This window comes from Macrobrachium nipponense, chromosome 2 (genome assembly GCF_015104395.2).
Source record: "Macrobrachium nipponense isolate FS-2020 chromosome 2, ASM1510439v2, whole genome shotgun sequence".
NCBI classification, from domain to species: Eukaryota; Metazoa; Arthropoda; class Malacostraca; order Decapoda; family Palaemonidae; genus Macrobrachium; species Macrobrachium nipponense.
Window position 1 is genome coordinate 133477960 of NC_087201.1, and position 18753 is coordinate 133496712.

At 36.5% G+C, this 18753-nt stretch overlaps 3 protein-coding genes across 4 annotated transcripts in view; 1 reads left to right on the top strand and 2 right to left on the bottom strand.

The window, feature by feature from the left end:
* LOC135220996 (uncharacterized) overlaps positions 1–4909 on the bottom strand; it is a 114672-nt gene extending 109763 nt beyond the window's left edge. The window contains exon 1 of the mRNA XM_064258699.1: positions 22–4909. Within this exon, the coding sequence (XP_064114769.1) occupies positions 22–4744 (4723 nt within the window). The 5' untranslated portion in view covers positions 4745–4909. The remainder of the gene's footprint in view (positions 1–21) is intronic.
* LOC135221001 (glutamate dehydrogenase, mitochondrial-like) overlaps positions 1–18753 on the top strand; it is a 452434-nt gene that overhangs the window by 196137 nt on the left and 237544 nt on the right. The gene's annotated exons all lie outside the window — the stretch shown is intronic.
* On the bottom strand, positions 4909–17123 carry LOC135220997 (uncharacterized). 2 transcript variants are annotated; one of them, XM_064258701.1, is made up of 5 exons: positions 16842–17123; positions 15160–15495; positions 8095–8205; positions 6748–6976; positions 4909–5592 (listed from the first exon to the last, which is right to left on the bottom strand). In XM_064258701.1, exons 2-5 carry the CDS (start codon positions 15450–15452, stop codon positions 4924–4926), a joined length of 1302 nt encoding a protein of 433 aa, XP_064114771.1. In that variant the 5' UTR covers positions 15453–15495; positions 16842–17123; the 3' UTR covers positions 4909–4923. The 2 variants fall into 2 exon arrangements, with proteins under 2 accessions (XP_064114771.1, XP_064114770.1); XM_064258700.1 differs by having other exon boundaries at positions 15160–15573.

The window sequence follows — 18753 nt, forward strand, 5'->3', positions numbered from 1 at the left end:
TTTTAATCATGGAACATTTACCATTCAGGGGAACTGCAATCCGTTGCATGGATGTTTTCTGCTTCTTTCTGCTTCTCTGGGAAGTGGAATGTGACGCATCATCACTATCATCTGGCGGGTGCTCTTCCTTACAACTTTCGATATCAGATTCTTCTGCATTACGTTTTCGTTTATAAGGCCCCTCGCTACTGTTATCGTGAATCAGCGTGATCGGTTTTTGATCACGCACTTCACCATCTGTGGAGCAACTGTTATTAACTGGTGACTGAGCAGTTTCACCGGTGAGTTGAGTGTCATCAGATTCCAGTTTACATGTACTCTGCTGAGAACCACCTTTGCATGGCCACATTTGTGATTGCGGTAAACTGGCAGCTGGACAGGTCACTTTCGCAGGAAACTGATGTTCTGGCGGCATTTGTTCAAGAAAATTTGAATCAACACAATCAACCTTTGCCATATTAACTATCGTTTGAGGAATACTGTTGTTCTCATGTAAAGATGCTATTTGAACACCCTCCAGAGGTTGAACAGAGTCATTATAAAGTTTTGCCAGATTTCTAAGCGACTGTAACTCACTTATTTGGTTATCTTCTTGGTTACCTAGAAACTTGTTTTCATCCGACAGAACACTATGAGAATAGTCGGGTTCATGTTTCTCATCCATACTAAGAACTGGAGAAGTTGAGGCAATTATTGCATTGAGACCAGGGAGAGTAATATCATCACTTAATATTTCCTCTCTACTTGTTGGCTGGCATAAAGTATTTCTAGTTTCCAGTTCAGCACCACAAGGAATTTCAATGCAAGGGATCTGTGCTCCATCTTTAGCTAATTTTTGAGATGCACACGTATCTTCTAATATATCTGGTAACTGCAGAGCAGCCAAAGTTGGAGACTGTTCATTTGAATAAATATCCTGTGAATCACGACTTGGCGAGAAAAATCTCTTGTCTTGATTATCTGTCATTTGGAGGAGAGATGCATTAACTACAGGTTCATCAGTTTTACACACATAATCAGAGCAATCGTGCTGTGAATCATTAGTCAGTGGAAGAGCACTAAGCAAACTCTTTGCATCAACAGAGAAAGGTAAAGTATTTGGAAATGGTGTTAAAATTTCAATGTTGTCACTTGGTGATACTTCATGATTTGACTGCTCCACATGCTCTACTTGAAATGCCTGAGTATACTCATAAGTATTTTTGCTTTCCTGCTTAATCTCATCTGCACATTCATGAGATTGTGTTGCAGCTTCAATACTGCTACCAGGTTGTTTATTATCTACTAACAAAACTTCACTACTTGATTGTTCAAGCTGGTTTTCTGTAAACACCCAAGCAGACTGAGAAGCGTGTTCATTTTCATTTATATTTGTGTCTATACATTCATAATATGAAGAATGCTCACTTTGAAACTTAGGATGCTGTGAGCAGACATCTGATGGCTGTTGACTTACTGTACGCGTCAGAGTAAAATTCAATGGTTCTGGGGCTTCATTCTCAGAAGGAATTTCTACCTCTTTTTCTGGTACATCTGAACTTTTCACTTTCTTACCCTTTTCAGTAAACTGTCTCAGTGTAGATTCAAACTCTCTCATGCGTTTTTTCCTTTCTTCAAAGTGCTTTTCCTTGGGGTAAGATAATGACTCCCTTCTTTTTAACTGTTCAATCTTCTCTGAAATTCTGTTCATCAGTTCTCCCAGTGACAAACTCGGAATAGTCACAGGTGGGGTTGTTCCAGATTTTCTTTGAAAATTTGTCATTATCTTCAAGTTCCTTGAGTCTTGTTCAATTACTTCTGTTTCCTTATTTGGTGGTATTTCTCTGCTGTCTTCTGTTTTACTTTCTTTACTATCATCTTCCACTCTCTCCTCTCTATCATTATTTTCAACTCCTTTCCTTACTTCCAAAGGAGCATCTTCATGGTCGACATCATGGTTCGTTGTCCTCAAGCTCTTCTGCAGGTCATCCATACCTTTTCCCTCTATTTCATCCGAAACTTTATGATTAACAGTATTTTCTGAACTACATTCGAGGTTGTGAATCTCAAGTTCCCCAACAATGTGAGACTTTTCCATTACATTCACCAATCTTGAGTAGCAGACAGGTTTTGCAAAAGTATCTGTGGCTGGATACCCTTCTATCTGATGTTTGCTATCAGGAACAGAAAAAGTACTCATCTCCTTAGTGATTTTGGAGTCTTCCCCTTTATATTCCGAGTCTGATTCTACCATCTCATTTAGCTTAGACCTTGCTTCAGTCATAGTTACTAATTTGGAGTCTAATTTTGTCGTTTCATTTAGCTCACATTCTAGTTTGTTAACGCTATTTATTCTAAAAACTGAGTCAGTAACAACACTAGATTTATCTGTATTCATCATGTTATCAAGTTCAGAATGTTCCTTATTCACCTGTTTGAAGCTGGAATTTATCCTTGCAGCTTCGTTAGGCACTGAAATTGATCCTGTCATTTCACAAGGATCAAAAGCTGAACCTGTCGATCTATTTCCTTTAATAACTGCTGTGTTCACATCATTTCGGTCAGAGGCTGCTTTTGCCATATCAGAGGGCTCAGATTCTAGTTTGGTAACATCGTTTATTCTAGAATTTATGTCAGCGCCTTCACTAGACTCATCTTCAAGTCCAGATTGGTTTCTTATCACCTCTTTAAGGTCCGAGTTTATCCCTACCACTTCATTAGGTACTGAAACTGACCCTGTCATTTCATTATGATCAAAGTATGAACCTGCCAATTCATTTTGGTTAAAAGCTGTTGCGTTCACTTCATTTTCGTCAGAGTCTGCTGTCCTCACTGTATTTTGTTTAGAAGCTGCTGTTGTCATTTCACTGGGTTCGGATTCTAGTGTGGTAACTCCATTTACTTTAGAATATGTATCATTAACGTCACAATTTTTCTCTGTTTCAATCATGTCTTTTACCTTAGAATATACTTCTCCAAAGCTGGAATCTGACCCTACCACTTTATTAGGGTCTGTACCTGACCCTGATTTATTCTGGTTAGAAGTTGATGTGTTCACTTCATTTTGGAACTCTTTGTTAGGATCATAACGTTCTTCTGCTACATCTTTACTGATTGATTTCTCTGATACTTCATCACAGCAAGAGGAATTTCTTCCTGAACAGGTACCTTGGCTGGCTTCTTTAAACACATCTGGGAGAGATGAATCTTTGTTTTCTAATAACATATTGGTTTCATGCTTCTGGGCATCATGGGTAGGAATACCAGTCTGTACCTCAGCTCTCTTGATATAACAAGTTTTTGCTTCTCCCAAATACTTGTGCACAGACCGTATTTTTTCTCCTCTTTCTCCCATTAAAATAAATTCCCTCACAAGTTCACTAATAACAAATGACTGCCTTTCTCTCGCCAACATTTCTTCTAGACTTTCCTCCATTTTCGGATCAACCATGTCTGGAGATTTTCTATTTGGAATTGCAATATCTACTTTCTCATTATCAGAAGAGCATGTTTGTCCAACATCAAGGTTATATATAGCTTTCCCAATGATTTCCTTGTCCACTGGAAGGAGCTTATTTTCTTCATCTCCCCTAAGTTGATCATGGGACCCTTTATTTAAAATTTCTTCAGACCATTCTTCTACACCGACTGCAGAGCCTTCCAGTGTAGCTCGCGTGGATTTTTTCAGATAAGTTTCAGCTTTGTTTTCTCTACATTCACTATCATCACTACACTTTAAATCATTGTGCAGAAATATATCTGAAGCCTCATTTACAGATGAATCTACTCCACTATTATTTGTTGACACTTGAGACTCATAACTACTTATTTCATCCACAACTGCACTTAAATTGAGAGACGGCAATCTTTTTGAGGGACCACATTCAAACTCTTCAGTTGTAACAACTTTTTTCTGTAAACGAAACACTGTTTTTCCATCGCTCACAAAAATAAACGAAGACAGGTCAATAAATACACAGTAATCTTTGTCTTTGTTTTCCAGTGAAAATTCAAGGCGTTTATCAATATCAGGTGAATCCTGGGTTACAGTGTCTGTTCCTCTTCCAAGGTTTGTTTTACTCACATCAATGGAACCACTCTCAATTTTACCACTCTTCCTGAAAGATGTAGAATAAACTTCTTGACAATTACTTGCTTCTGAATGTTTGATACTATCATTCATCATGGTACTCTTGATGGCAAAGCTTTGTTCCATATCTGGAACGGGAAATAAATAAATCAATTCTGAACGATGAAGCCTATGTTTATCTACAGGATCTAGAGCAGAGAAAATGCTAATCAATTCAGAATGAACAAGCTTACATTTATCTACAGGATTAGCATGTTGCCTATTAAGGATAGAATGCACATTCATATTTTCTTTCACAAAATTTATCCGCCTATTGCTATCCCTCAATAATTCATTAGACAGAGGACACACGCCTGACATTCTGAGCAGCTCGGTCTCTTGAGATTCATTATCAGTTGTGCTGTTATTCTGTTCATCTGATGATAAACTTAGCAAGTGAAAAGTAACTTGACTGTTGGTGTCATCCTTTAGACTCTTACTGTCACAGTTATGCGAAATTTCACCAAAGTCTTTTTTGCCATGTGTGTTTTTCTCTGCAGTTGCCTGAATATCATCTGGAAGCAAGTTACCAGCTCCTGATTCATCTTGGATGAAAATAATTGTATCTGGCAAGCTCTCTTCATCTGCATGTGATTCCTTTACCTGCTGAATGTCTTCCAATGTCACTTCATTCATGTTTCTAGTAAATGGTTGGTCTTTAAGAGTCTCATCTACGTTATGCTGACAGTAACTAGGTTCAGCACTGTTACGCTTACTGAGATCGGGCAACTCTTCGTCATCCAAAGGTCTGGATAAATTTTCACCAAGATTCTCCGACACCACAGCCAGTGGGTTTGTAGCTTGTTTGTGGCTTGCTACTGAATTAGTTTTGGGGTCTCCCTAGCACTAGCTACTGATTCAGGAGATGAGTCACTCGAAAGCAAAATGAAATTTGCTACAGACGTATCACTTTTATCACATATTTTAATTATCTCAACATCATCATCATCATCATTATCATTACAGTGAGTTTTACTCACATGAGATATAGCAGGTTTCTCGTTCTTGCTTCCATTCTCATTCACAAACAGCAAACTTTCTCTCTGTGCTCCTTTAGTCTTTTTATTTTTGTTAGCTTTAGCAGATGCAAAATTTATCTCAGTCCTGTTTTTGAGAGTGTTCTCTGTCAGATTGTTTCCTCTGAGTAATCGCCTATCCTTGGATTGCCAGGCCTGTCCTCCAGGTCCATCACCGGAAGTACCTTGCCAAACAGAAGGTTGAACTTGGGGCGCTGGAGTACTCTTACGTGAAATGAAGGCTGAAGTTGATTCCTGGTCTCTTTTCTTTTCCAGGGGCATCACTGTCACTGGCAAAGGGTAAGTGGTGCCATCTACATTCACACGGTAGATATGATAGGAGGGTCTGGGTGGAGAATTCTCTTCCACCAACATTTCGTCCGGTGCAAAATCCTTTTCAGACCATTGTTCGACTTCTTTCAGATCAATAAAAGGATTCTTCCTGTAGAGGGGACGAACATGGCGAACCTGGTGAATTTACAAGTTCAAGTCTTAAATTCATGGCAAAATATATGATACAGTACTTTAAGATAAGAAATTATTGTATGGAGAGCAAAAGTAACTGTAACAAGTAAAATGTTCCATGTCACTGTATTAGTTAATAATTATAACATGAAATATATTCACAGAGGGTTTAATTTAGTGTTATACTTTGACATGGGAGCATTATTCAATTTGCAAACTGCCACAGATCATGATGTAGCACTTATCTTAATAATTCCCTTTAGATGTAAGTTATTCTCAAGGTATAGAGAACTGGATATATAATTATTGTTTGTCTTATAGAAATATGTATATATATACATATACACACACACACATATATATATATATATATATCTCTATATATCTATATATATCTATATATATATATATATATATAGATATATATACATATATATACATATATATATATATATATATATATATATATATATATATATAGTATATATATATATATGCAAGTCTCTCAAACAAAATTGTTCTTTTAACTCAGTTCATGTATGTATGTATGTATGTATGTATGTATATGTATGTGATATATATATATATATATATATATATATATATATATAATATATATATATATATATATAGTATATATATATATATATATATATATATATATATATATATATATGTATATATATGGTTAAAAATTTTGTTACAACAGAATTCCATCTAATAAAAGGAGCCCACCAAAATGCCAAAATATAGAAAGAAAAACTCCTTACCTTCGGATGGATCTCTTGGTATAAATAACGCCTTTTCTGTAACTTTTCTCATTCATTACCTACCTAAAAAGAGAGACAGCAGTCTCTGAAATATAGTACTTTCTTTCTATATTTTGGCGTTTTTATGGGCTCCTTTTATTATATACACACTCACATACATATACAGTATATATATAGTTGTGTGTGTTGTAGGAGGATAAGTCTCTTCAGCAACAATTGTTCCTGTAAATTACTGAACATTCAAACAATACCGTTAATTGCGAATCCATCTTCTCTCATAAGTTAAAACATACGTTTTCGATTATTTTTCAACAGCGCTAATTCCTTTCATTCAGAAGAGTGTTGTCCTACTTGAATATAAAATCGTACGGCGAACAACCATCCTTACCCCACTTCTTCCTGGTATCTGGCGTCCATGAAATGGAGGAACAAACCCCCGGCCCTTGGGTCTGAAGTCGGACCGAGAGGAAATGACAGGAGTCTTCAAGACGTCCTCCAACAGAGGTGGGGGACGGTGTTGGATGGCAGGTCGGATCCTGTGCTGTACGAAGTCGTTCCTCATTCTCTGAATGTCCACCTGAATAGTATCTTCTTCTTCTTCTTCTTCTTCAACAGACCTAAGTGGGAGGCATTATATCATTTTCGTTTTGACGAATAGAACAGAATAGAATAAAGAAATTCAGGCCAAGCGGTGGGACCTCTGAGGTCATCCAACCCTGAAAGGGAAATGAACAGTGAAAAGGTTTTAAAGGTGGGAGAGGAGGACAACTTCGCAGTTGCACTATGAATCAATTGCCAGGAGAGGGTGGAGAGTAAGATGGAAGAAAGATAATATGAACGGAGGTACAGTGAAAGGAATGAAAGGGGTTGCAGCTAGGGGCTGAAGGGACGATACAAAGTACCTGAAGTAATGCCTACACTGCACCGCATGAGGTGTACTGACGGCACTACCCCGCTACGGGGACAATAAACCCTATAGCTCGAGGATTATTAAACAGTTTCAAGAGAAGAATTATTTGTTAGTCACATAATCATACTCGTATATATATACTTACATTTTTAAAAATTTCCAATTTTCAAAATTTTGCGCAAGACCTGTTAAACTAGCTCAAATACAACTAAAAACGGTTGCATAAAAGAACCATGCACAAAACCTATGTACCTCTCGTGTTGCAAATTTACAGATATGTGCAGTCCATGATTCCATGTGGCAAAGAGTATGTCTGTTCTTACCAAGTTTATTTCAATTAATGTTTCTTAATAAAATAAAAATACATATGAAAACGCAAAATAACCATCCTTTTGCCGAAAATGAAACTAGTTAATTAAAATATTGATTGGGAAAACAAAATTAAGAATTAATAGCCGATTGTTGTGGCAACTCACTTTTTGGCCGAACATCATAATGGACGAGAATGTTGAGGTAACCCTAGTGCTTTTTTTTTTTTTTTTTTTTTTTTTTTTTGGTGGGGGGAGGGCGGAGCAGTTTTTACTGCACCGTCTCATAAATTTATTAAACTTTTAGAAAGGCATATTCTGTATAATCGACTATATATATATGGTGCTTTGATAATATAATTCAAAAAACCACAGTATCCAACTTGCATCTTTAATCAACGATTCTGCTGGATAACTTGTGAGAAGTCTTACACAGCAAGCATTTGAACCACTTTTTTACCTCAATGTGTTCACATATGAAAATAAATTAATAACGACCAAACTAATTTGAACATACCTGGAGGGTGATATTCCAGCCTCCAGATGTTGTTTTTCTGCATAGTAATTTGTTATTTCTGTTCCCTCGGATGAGCTGACAACCACGTTCGTGAAGCTTCTGAATGACCACCTAAAAATTAAAAAATAATGCAGAGAGGGGAAATCGTGTCAGTAATTTGTAAAGCAGAGCTGCAACAGTGATCTTTGAATCTGACTTCCTTTGATATATAATAATATTTAATATCTATTTCACCGCCAATCAATTTGTCTTCTCTATTAGTCCTCTTAAATTCTTTTAATTTCCCCTAATGTTACGACTATCTCATGAGGCTGATCTAGCACCTATAATCAGTTTTTTTCCATCTGTCCACCCGCCTGTGGTGTTTGCGTATGGTAACACTGCGACCCGGGCTTTAGATAGTTACATTCAGCTTACATTCAACAATTATAATATCCTATTTCGAATATTAACGGTGTATTTCGCATACAGTAAATTATTAAAACACTTTTCAGTTGCAAATGTATACCCAGATATCCTTTTATTTACCTAAAACTTACACATAACGTAACTATCTAAAGCCCGGGACGCAGTGTTACCATACGCAAACACCGCAGGCGGGTGGACAGATGGAAAAAAACAGAGTATAGTTACAAAAAGGATATAGTACATTTCAGTGTAACAGGCAGACCGAAACGGCTGAATTTAAATAGGGCAAATGTGTGTGTGTGTGTTTTATTCTTCATGTTTCTAGATTGTTGCACCAGTGTGATGGTTTGCCTGGGAGAGAGTGTGACTTCTGGTCGTCCTCTTTCTCTCTCCCCTTACCTCTTTAATTCTCTTTCTCGATGGCAATTAACACTGCCTGGTTCCTTAGGTTTTTCCTTATGATGGCAGGGATCGATTCAGTTTCATTTATGGTAATGACAGTAGGTTCCTGGCCCCAGATGTGTAGAGCTTCAAAGGGGCACAAGCATCTTCTGGTGTTGTGTCCATGTGACCTTCACAGTATTAATCAGTTCCTCTCTTTCAGGTCTTCTTTGGTGTTCAAGTCTATGATGACTGACGACGGTTTATTCTTGTAGACGCCATAATTCAATACAATATCTAAAATTCATCATCCTGATGTATGACTGTTGGCATCCGTCCAACTGATATCTAAATTTATAGATTCCCGTTTCCTTCAAAGTTGTTTCTGCAGAGCGAGTTGTTCTCCCTAAGTAGCTGAGTTATTTGTATATTTTTTTTAATATTATGAGTTTGACCTTCTCCCGTACTTTAGCGTTAAAGTTTCTTTTAACTGTCTTTCTTATTGCGTCTTTTGCTACATATAGTATTTATAATATAGCTTGATGAAGCCCTTTTGTTCACCTTCAGTGCCAAGAAATCTCTTTGCTACGCCATCTATTCATGGTGATCTGGATCTGCTTGACTTTTTTGTTTGCGAATTCTTTGTTCCATTTTTTTATGAGTACTTGTGCCAGCATCTCAGTCTCCTTAGTGCCTAAGGGTTTGATGAATGAAGGTATCCAAAATAGCCCTTTTATATCTATCTGGGCACTCACGAAATCTAATAAATCTGAGGCTTTGGTGCACTGGTTTCCATTGAACGTACAAATACAGGAGAGGGAAGACACTGTCAGCCTTTCACTCACAGGTAAAGGAAAGGACAGTCCTGTGCAGTGTTTCCAACTTCTACATACTGTCCACTTTCACAAAAGTGCTGTTTATGCGTTGATGGTAGAATCCACACAACGAGGAATATTCCCAGATTTCTACGGGCTCTAGCTGACTTCAGCTCAGGAGATACGTTATGATACATTTAAAACCCAAAAGTCTGACAACCCTCACTAGCTCATCATCGGTCAGATGCCGACATGAACCATCAATGTCTAAAAGATATTTAACGATCTCACCCAATATATTCCAATCAGTACCGTCTCCTGTTGTCAAAATATTTCAACAGGAACTCTTAAGGCTGCCCTTCGACAAGTATCAGGCTTTGTTGGACATCTCTTTACTAGCACCTTTGTTAATGAGGTAATTGAATATATCCCTGACAGACAACACTCCAGTGAGTATATTACGGTTGTGACATCCTCGTAAGGCTCTTTCTAGAGGAGTGCGTCATGATGGCCCCTTCACCAACCATAAAGGTAATAATTTTATTAAACTTATGGTGTTGATGGGAGCCCTAGTAAGGGTCCCATTTGTCAAGGATCTTAAGCAGGATTCCTTGCCCTCCACCTCAAAGCACCATTGATATATGAATATAGGCAACACTTTTGTAAGTGGACAATGCAGAGAGGATAAAATTAAGAGGAATTAACCTGTTACCTGTACAGAAACATTTTTTATGACACCTACTAACAAAAATAATATATTACAAAATTAATATATTACTATGACAAGTTGCGAAGACAAAAAATAAAATTTATGTCGCTAATATAGCAGTTGTTTTCAGTGATACTGTCCTTAAAGATTCAATAATAATAATAATAATAATAATAATAATAATAATAATAATAATAATAATAATAATAATAATAATAATACAACAGCTGTTTCAACGGCATTTAATTTATATAGAATCTTCTCAATTCTTCTTATTATCTTTTTGTCGTCAGCATGTAGCTGGTGTATTAAGTTTCCTAAGGACATGTAAAGATTTTCATTTGTCTTAGGTTTATTCCTCTAAAGTGTCGACAGCGCACAGGCAGTCATCTATGAGAGTTTACAGTAAAGTGAATTAAGATACGTTTTACAAGTATTTATAGCATGCAAGGTCGCGTACAATCGGTGGGCAGGGATTTTAATTGGTCGTTGGATGGTAACGAAATCTCTCCCCGAGGCATTCAGATCTCCGTGGTCTGGACGGAGTTATTAGCGTCGGTTGGGTGTTGGTTGGGGTACCCACCTCTTGGGCGGCAGGCTGTGCAGTTAACATATCTTCCGCTCGTTCTCTCCCGCTTTCTCTCTCTGCTTCTTCCTCTCTTTCTCTCTCTCTTTCTCTCTCTGCAAGTTCCTCTCTCTCTCTCTCTCTTTCTCGTTCGCTCCTTCTCACTCTCTCTCTCTGCCTGTTCCTCTCTCTCTCTCTTTCTCTCGCTTGTTCCTCTCTCTCTCTCTCTCTCTCTCTCGTGGCGGTATACGGAGTCGGTTGGTTTCTTGTGCTATTTCTTCTTATGATGGTGGGAAGAAATTCTGTTTCTTTTACCGTGTTGATAGTCGGTTTTTTATCTATGTGTAATGCTTCTAGATAACGTAGGCGTTTCCGGTCCGGTGCATGGTCAATAATTTGTATGTTCGTTATAAGCTCACCTCTTTCTGGTCTCCTGTTATGTTTTTCCCTATAGTGAATGAAAATGGCCCCTTCTTGAAGGTGGCAGGAGAGACGCTTGGAGAGTCTGGTGGTGGTCATCCCGATATAAGAATGGTGGCATCCATCCACCGAGCATGTGAATTCGTAGATGACACTCCTTCCCTTTCAAAGACGTTTCTGGGGGCGCCGGGTTGTTTCTAAGAAGCAGCTGGCTGGTTTTCATGTTTTTGTAATAAATTATGAGGCTAATTTTATCACTTTCTGTAGTGGGGGAGACATTTTCACTGATTATTTTCCTTATAGCCTTTTCGTCTTCCAAATATTTGTGGTGCATATAATTTTTATAAAATATTTTTATAGCTCCACTTTGGTCTTTAGTTTCGGTCGTTCTTTCCTGGTGCCATTTATTTATGGAGTCCCTCGTTTGGCATTCGACCATGCGATTTGAAAAGTTATTGTTGATGAGGACTTGTGCAGACCTTTCGATTAATGAAATATGGTACTTGAACTCCATAGATTTATGTGTTTTTTTCCGTTTTTCTACGACGATAAATTTTTCTATTTCTTTACTGGCTATCTCTGACTCGCCAGGACTCGCTACTATCGATCTTTATCTTCTACTAATGGGTACTCTAGGGTTTAAAGGGGTTTGTAACCTTGCCTGTTCACCTTTCCTTTCACTTTTTGAATACATACCATTTCACCTTCATATCCCATGGAGATCACAAATAAAAAGCTCACCACATATCCTTTAAATCACCATTTCACCTAAAAAATAATTCAAATGACCTACGGGCTGCTTATAGCTAAAGCCCGTGCTGGCATAAAGCCAGCTTAATCCTCAAACAACAACAACAACAATCTTAATTCACTTTACTGTAAACTCTCATAGATGACTGCCTGTGCGCTGTCGACACGTTAGAGGAATAAACCTAAGACAAATGAAAATCTTTACATGTCCTTAGGAAACTTAATACACCAGCTACATGCTGACGAGAAAAAGATAATATGAAGAATTGAGAAGATTCTATATAAATTTTAAATTGCCGTTGAAACAGCTATTGTACTCAATGCTACTGCCCTCAGAGAAGGCCTCCTTCCTAATAATAATAATAATAATAATAATAATAATAATAATAATAACAACAGCAACAATAATAATAACTAGTTCACAACTGTTTGTCCTGAAGCACAGGTACTGTCAGTCAGCATTTATATGACGTACAGACCTTGCTCTTACCTGTTATCATAGCTGCTTATTGTTTATTCAAAAGTTTTTGAAATCATATACGTACTATATTAAACAAGTTCTGTCAACGTAGCATTAACATGTAAAAGTGTCAGGTTTAAGAAAATTGGGGGTTTGATTGAGTTAACAAGCAACAAATTTGAGGGTGAAATGTCCCATCCTACACAGTCTGCTGCTTTTCCCCTCAAACTAAATTATAATTTTGATAGTGATTCTCAGGTCCAGAGTGCTCTACCGTAGTTTTGGGAATTTTGAAAATTCCATACATACCAACTTTAACGAAAAGATAATGAAATGATAGTACAAGCTTTTAAATTGGCCTCTTTCGTTGAATAACTTCGTCATAGATAATCTGGAAAAAAATCCTAATCCAAAGTGTCATTCTATTAAAATTGAAGAGTCCAAAGTAAGATATATTTGAAACTGATAATCACCCAATCCCAAAGTGCCTACCAATCAAGTGTAATAAACAAACAGAGAAATAAGATATGTTAAAAAAAATTTAGGCCTCTGAATGGGCCTTTCATATTTAAAAAAAGCACGCCAAAATAACAAATATTTTACACTAACTACCAATTGTATTTCATAAAAATCACATAAATAGGCCATGGCCAAAATCATCTTGGAAAACTAATCAAGAACCCTAACGTACCTTAACATATCTACAAAGTTACATCAAAATATAGGGAAAAAATGACAACGTTTAAAGCCATCTGTGACCTTGAGAAATGGGCCAATGTAAAAATTAAATTTAATCTGACCATCAGAAATGGATGAATGTGAAAATTAAATCTAATCTGACCTTGAGAAACGGGTCAATGTATAATAAATTTAAACGGACCTTGAGAAATGAGCCAATGTATAAACTTAAAAAATAATTTGCATAAATCACCAGTCACCATGTACCCAATAAGCAACTTTTATTAAAACTGACACTGGTGAAAAACCAAAATGATGACAATATATAATTTTGAATATAAATTGACTGTGAACTTGAAAAATATTTTGAAAAAAAAATATAATTTTAACCCTTAAGGTACCTTTAAAGTGACAAGTGACTTTGGAAGCTTGGGGTGGGAGAATATATTCAACAATCTACTAAAAAAAAAAAAAAAAAAATTACTTGTAGACTTAAAAGCGGATAAAATGTTTCGAGCTCAGAGGTTAGTAGACAAGATATTTCTTTCAAATACCTACTAGAATTGGCTCAAGACTAGATATGCACGTGAATTTTTTTATTTGCCTCTCAGGCGAAGATTAAACTATTTTCATTATTTAAGGATGCCATAAAGGACAGTGAAATATGCTCTGTATGTCATTGGATAATTATAATTCTTCGGACAAAACCATAAACTGGCACGTCACACTGTAGAAATAAAGCCTTACAAAACAATTTTCAAGTTTGAAGAATTATCTGAGAAACTAATTACGTGAAGTTACCTATATGAAGCAACTCGAATGGCATAATAGGCTTGCTACTATTACATAGTGGAATTTTTAATCAAAGATGGTTTTGTGATATGGAAATAAATACTGAATTATCAAGGTTTTTAAGAATCAAGCAGTGGCTAGGAATGGCTAATTAAACACACCTACTGTTGACATTCGCGCAACTATTGCATCAGAAATAGTTATATGAAGAACTTCATCGTTGTTACATTGAGGACCGACTTGTGGAGAGCCATGAATGAATCAAATAGTTAGGAAGTAAGCTTCATTAGAATTAAAACCTTTCTACATAAATCAGCAGAATGAAATGCGAAAATATTTAAGTTCATACGTTTGAATTTCTGTAGGCTATGTAGTTTGTGAAATATTATTAATACTTAAAAGGGTGGAATAATCTCTTGCTGGAAGGAAATAAAGAAAAAATAAATATCCTGAAAAATATCTGTACTATATGGCAGCATTTTCTGTACAAGAAATAGCAAACATGTAAGTCACTGATATCGAAGAGTATTTCGGCAAGTGGTGGCGTTTATATTTAGGAAAGACGTAAAACTGAAGAAATTTCTTGCATCTGTAATGCTGATCGATTGAATAAAAAAGTTAAACTGAAGAAATTTCTTACATCTGTAATACTGATCGATTAAATAAAAACAAGTAAAATAGAACGACAGTCAAGAACCCTACCATTCTATTGGAATTACCTTATACATCTATCGTAAATATTTTCAGATAAAAAAAAATCATCACAACCCTGTCATAGATAATGTGATATATACTATGCTTGTTTTGTATAACAGCCAAATGAAATGACTACTGCCAGACTTAACCACCTCATCAAAACCTCATTCCACTGTAAAAGAGTATTCTGTGATCTCAGAGAGAGAGAGAGAGAGAGAGAGAGAGAGAGAGAGAGAGAGAGAGAGAGAGAGAGAGAGACCTTTATACCATCCTAATACAATGATAACATTATCTTAACATATTAGTAATGTGCCTTCATTACTTTTGTACGCAATGGTAACCTTGTCGGTCATTTTAACAACTGAAATTATATGAATACTAAAATCTTTACCTGTTAGCATGTGACGCAGCTGATCTCGTAGTTGATGAAGTGCGTGGGTTTGACTTTGCTGCTGCAGGTAACGCAGCTTTTGATAAGGAAGATTTCTTTGATTTACTTTTAGAGGCAGTAGAGGCTGCTGGCTCAGCAACCTTGGGTGAGGGAGGGAACATCGCGGCTGTGCGCTTTTCTGAGCCATATCTCCGAGCAGCCTCTTCGAATTTCGTTCTCACGAAAGTGTTAATCTTGAATAAATTTAGATTAAATACCCCACACCTCTCGGTACCTGAAGCAGGGCTTCCCATGTCGTGATGCAACACTCTTGACTACCAGTTCAGCAAGCATAAGCTGCAATGTTTTTAATCTTCATATCAGGTTTACTACATGATTGAAGCTATAGGCTATCCTCAGTACCTGGGCCCACATCTGTTGGGAATGGGTTGTCAACTTGACAGTTAGACACGTCGCCATCACATACAATAATAGTACCTTTCCAATTACAAAAGTTTACGATATATATATATATATATATATATATATATAGATATATATATATATATATATATATATAATCTTCACACCGGAAGCTACTTGACCGCTTCGATAGTAATAATCAGAAATTATGCAAAACTGATTTATCTGGACAATTAACCACCTGAGAACCTGTTTTGTGTATATATGATCGCACATTGATAACTTAACTATCATAACAACAAATAATCAAACGTTATACTAATCTGCCCTACAATAATTTGTTTTTTGGGGTTGGGGCGGGTTGAACATTGACATTGGTCTAAAACCAGTAGAGGTATAGAGTATACGTCTATTATATGTCAACTTAACATTATACATCCTAACCTCACCTCACCATCGACCCTACTTAATGGGTGTGAAAATATGCAGAGAAAGAGATCCTGACCTAAGCTCACCTTAGATTAGGGTCGGAGTGCTTAACTTGATAGTGTTCCAAGCACTGCACTGGAAAGTGAAAACCAATTTTCGTCACCAACTTCCACACCAACTTGAACCCTAAGCTCATGAAACTGGTCAATAAAAATCGTCCCTGTGGGACACCACCGCTCTGAATCTTCAAAACCAAGTGAAGGAATGGTAACTTTTGAGTTTGGATATGTAGCCTAGCCTATCACTTACATGCATCTCGGGAGGAACTCTTGACTTACAATAATAACCCATTCCTCATTTTGCTTTGCTATGTGATGTAATAAATTCATTTATTCAAACCATCAATGGGCATAAACAATAAGAATAAAAATATAAAGTGCACAAGACATTTTTGATACTACTACAAGATCAGTTTCAATTTTTAACAACTTTCAGTGCTTGGATGAGGTCAAGGACTCCAAGGTATTTGCGTACTGAATTTATTTCAGATTTAGATTTAAAGGTAACCATTCCTCCACATGTGTAAATTGGAAGTTTAAAATAAAATGACGTACTAATATAAAGTAAAGCAAGACGAATGAATTAATAGGTCTACGATTTTAGGTAATCAGAGCTACTTTTTAGTTTTTTTTTTTTTGTTTTTTTTTTCTATAGGTATCCCTCCAAAGTTAAGTATTGTTCGTTATTACTACAAACCGGTCAACAGTGAGCTAATTTGTCAATAAAAATCTTAATAACACTAGCACTATCACGACAAAAAATTAAAATTAAAACAGGAATAATGTCCTCACCCAGGCTTTCGTATCTTCATGACAAAATATCGTCCAAAATCAGAGGCCGCTTAAAAGATCGGTAAAAGAAATCACACCAAAAGTTTCACATATCTCTATCCCAACCATGATCTCTCATTTCATGAACGGTAACTGTTGAAAAGGTATCTTTCGTCACACGCAAGATGACACTCAAAATATTTGTCTTCCACGACGGCTGTACACTGACTGAAAATGAACACTGAACAGTACTCAAGGTAAGTTAAAGGTGACCGTTCTTTGGCGGGAAAAGCAAGTGGAGTGGGGAAACTCCGGATAATGATTAATGAAAATGAGCTTCCGTGAAAAAAGAAAAAACACATATTACATAATTGTATATATATATAATATATATATATATATATATATATATATATATATATATATATGGTGTGTGTGGTTATGAAACCGTACGATGCTTGGATAATGCTTTATATTGCCAATATAAGAACAACGTGCCACTTGGAACACTTCAAAATTATTCCCAAGTTCACGTTTAAACGAGGAAATATACAATAAAATAGACTTTGCTGCTCTTGACCATGCAATATTTTACTATTAGAAATCATGGGGGGGAGGGTGGGAACGCGTCAGTTTCAGTAACTTGCTTTAGTGTTTTAATGATGACGTGATATTCTTGTACGTTATGCTTTTACTACAATATGTACTACATGTACTGTACGTATACACGTATATACTGGAGTGCAGAAGATCTTAGTATTAACTGTGGTTATGAACAAAAACAGTCCAGAGAGAAAAATGACTGATGGTTGATTTTTAGCAAAAATAAGGTTATATGAAAACAAAATATCGTTGGAATTAGTCATAGGCCTAGAGTATTTACATCTTAGTGACGATCACTTAGTTGTAGGTGCTCACAGCTTTGACCTTGCATACTGATGTTGTAGAGAACCGGTTATGCTTTACTTGACTTACAAATCACGGTCAGTTTGAACGGATTTTCTTTGGACCATTCCGAACCTTTGCATCAAATGACTTGTCAGTCGCTGTAAGTATTCACCACCTTACCAATATCGCTACTAGCTTAATTTAGGTCTAGCTTTGTGAACCTGGAGCTTAACCCAGAGCTACGGCTCATGAGCTTACTTCTAAATTAAACTCGGTTACCATTGCCAATTGCATAGCAGCACACAATATGAGTTAAATTGAAGGTTACCGTTTAAGTCGTTTCCGACTGCGCTCAAAGACATAAGTCTGAAATCTCACAGGCCGGTAACAGCTTAGCCTTTAAGTCACTGATAGCACAGTGCATGCCGATTAAAATACAGTAGTTGCAGGTCACAAAAACTGGCTGAGTATTTCAGTCAACCTCAGATAAGTAAAACACAAACAATAGCCTGGCATATACAGGTCACTATTATCGAAGCCATTGACTGCCATCACTAAGAGCTAGTACTCGAAGACTGAGTAGTTGAGTCTATGACATTGATTGCAATGAAGTCACCTAACCTTCCTTAATGCGATAAATTTAGTTCAATGCTTAAATGATTGATTGCACATTCATATAAGCAAATATGCAAAATAATCAAAATTATCTCATTTTTCAAAATATCTAGCCTTGGTATATAGCCTAATTACAATTTTGGATTAATTATACCGATTGTGAGTTTGTTTTGTTAATTATATCGATAGTGGTTTATAAGGATTTTATCCAAAAGAACATTTGACATCCTTTTCAAGATTCGATAAAGGACAGGACAGAGGAGCTGAACAACTCACTGTTCTCTCTAATACAGGAGGATTGACATCCCTCCCGCCAACACGCTAAATCTACTCAAATTTTCTTTTTGGTTGAAAATGTGAAGCTGGCAAGTCAATTTGCGCATTTGTGAATTTTGTAGTTCTCAGGGCAATGATTCTCTGATCCCCATAC

Excerpts from the sequence above, each read along its gene's own strand:
- LOC135220997 (XM_064258701.1), bottom strand. The coding sequence starts at position 15,452 with ATGGGAAGCCCTGCTTCAGGTACCGAGAGGTGTGGGGTATTTAATCTA. Across the intron at positions 6,977-8,094 it reads GCTGGAATATCACCCTCCAG|GTCTGTTGAAGAAGAAGAAG; the intron begins GTATGTTCAAAT and ends CCTCCCACTTAG. Across the intron at positions 5,593-6,747 it reads AGATACCAGGAAGAAGTGGG|GTTCGCCATGTTCGTCCCCT; the intron begins GTAAGGATGGTT and ends TAAATTCACCAG.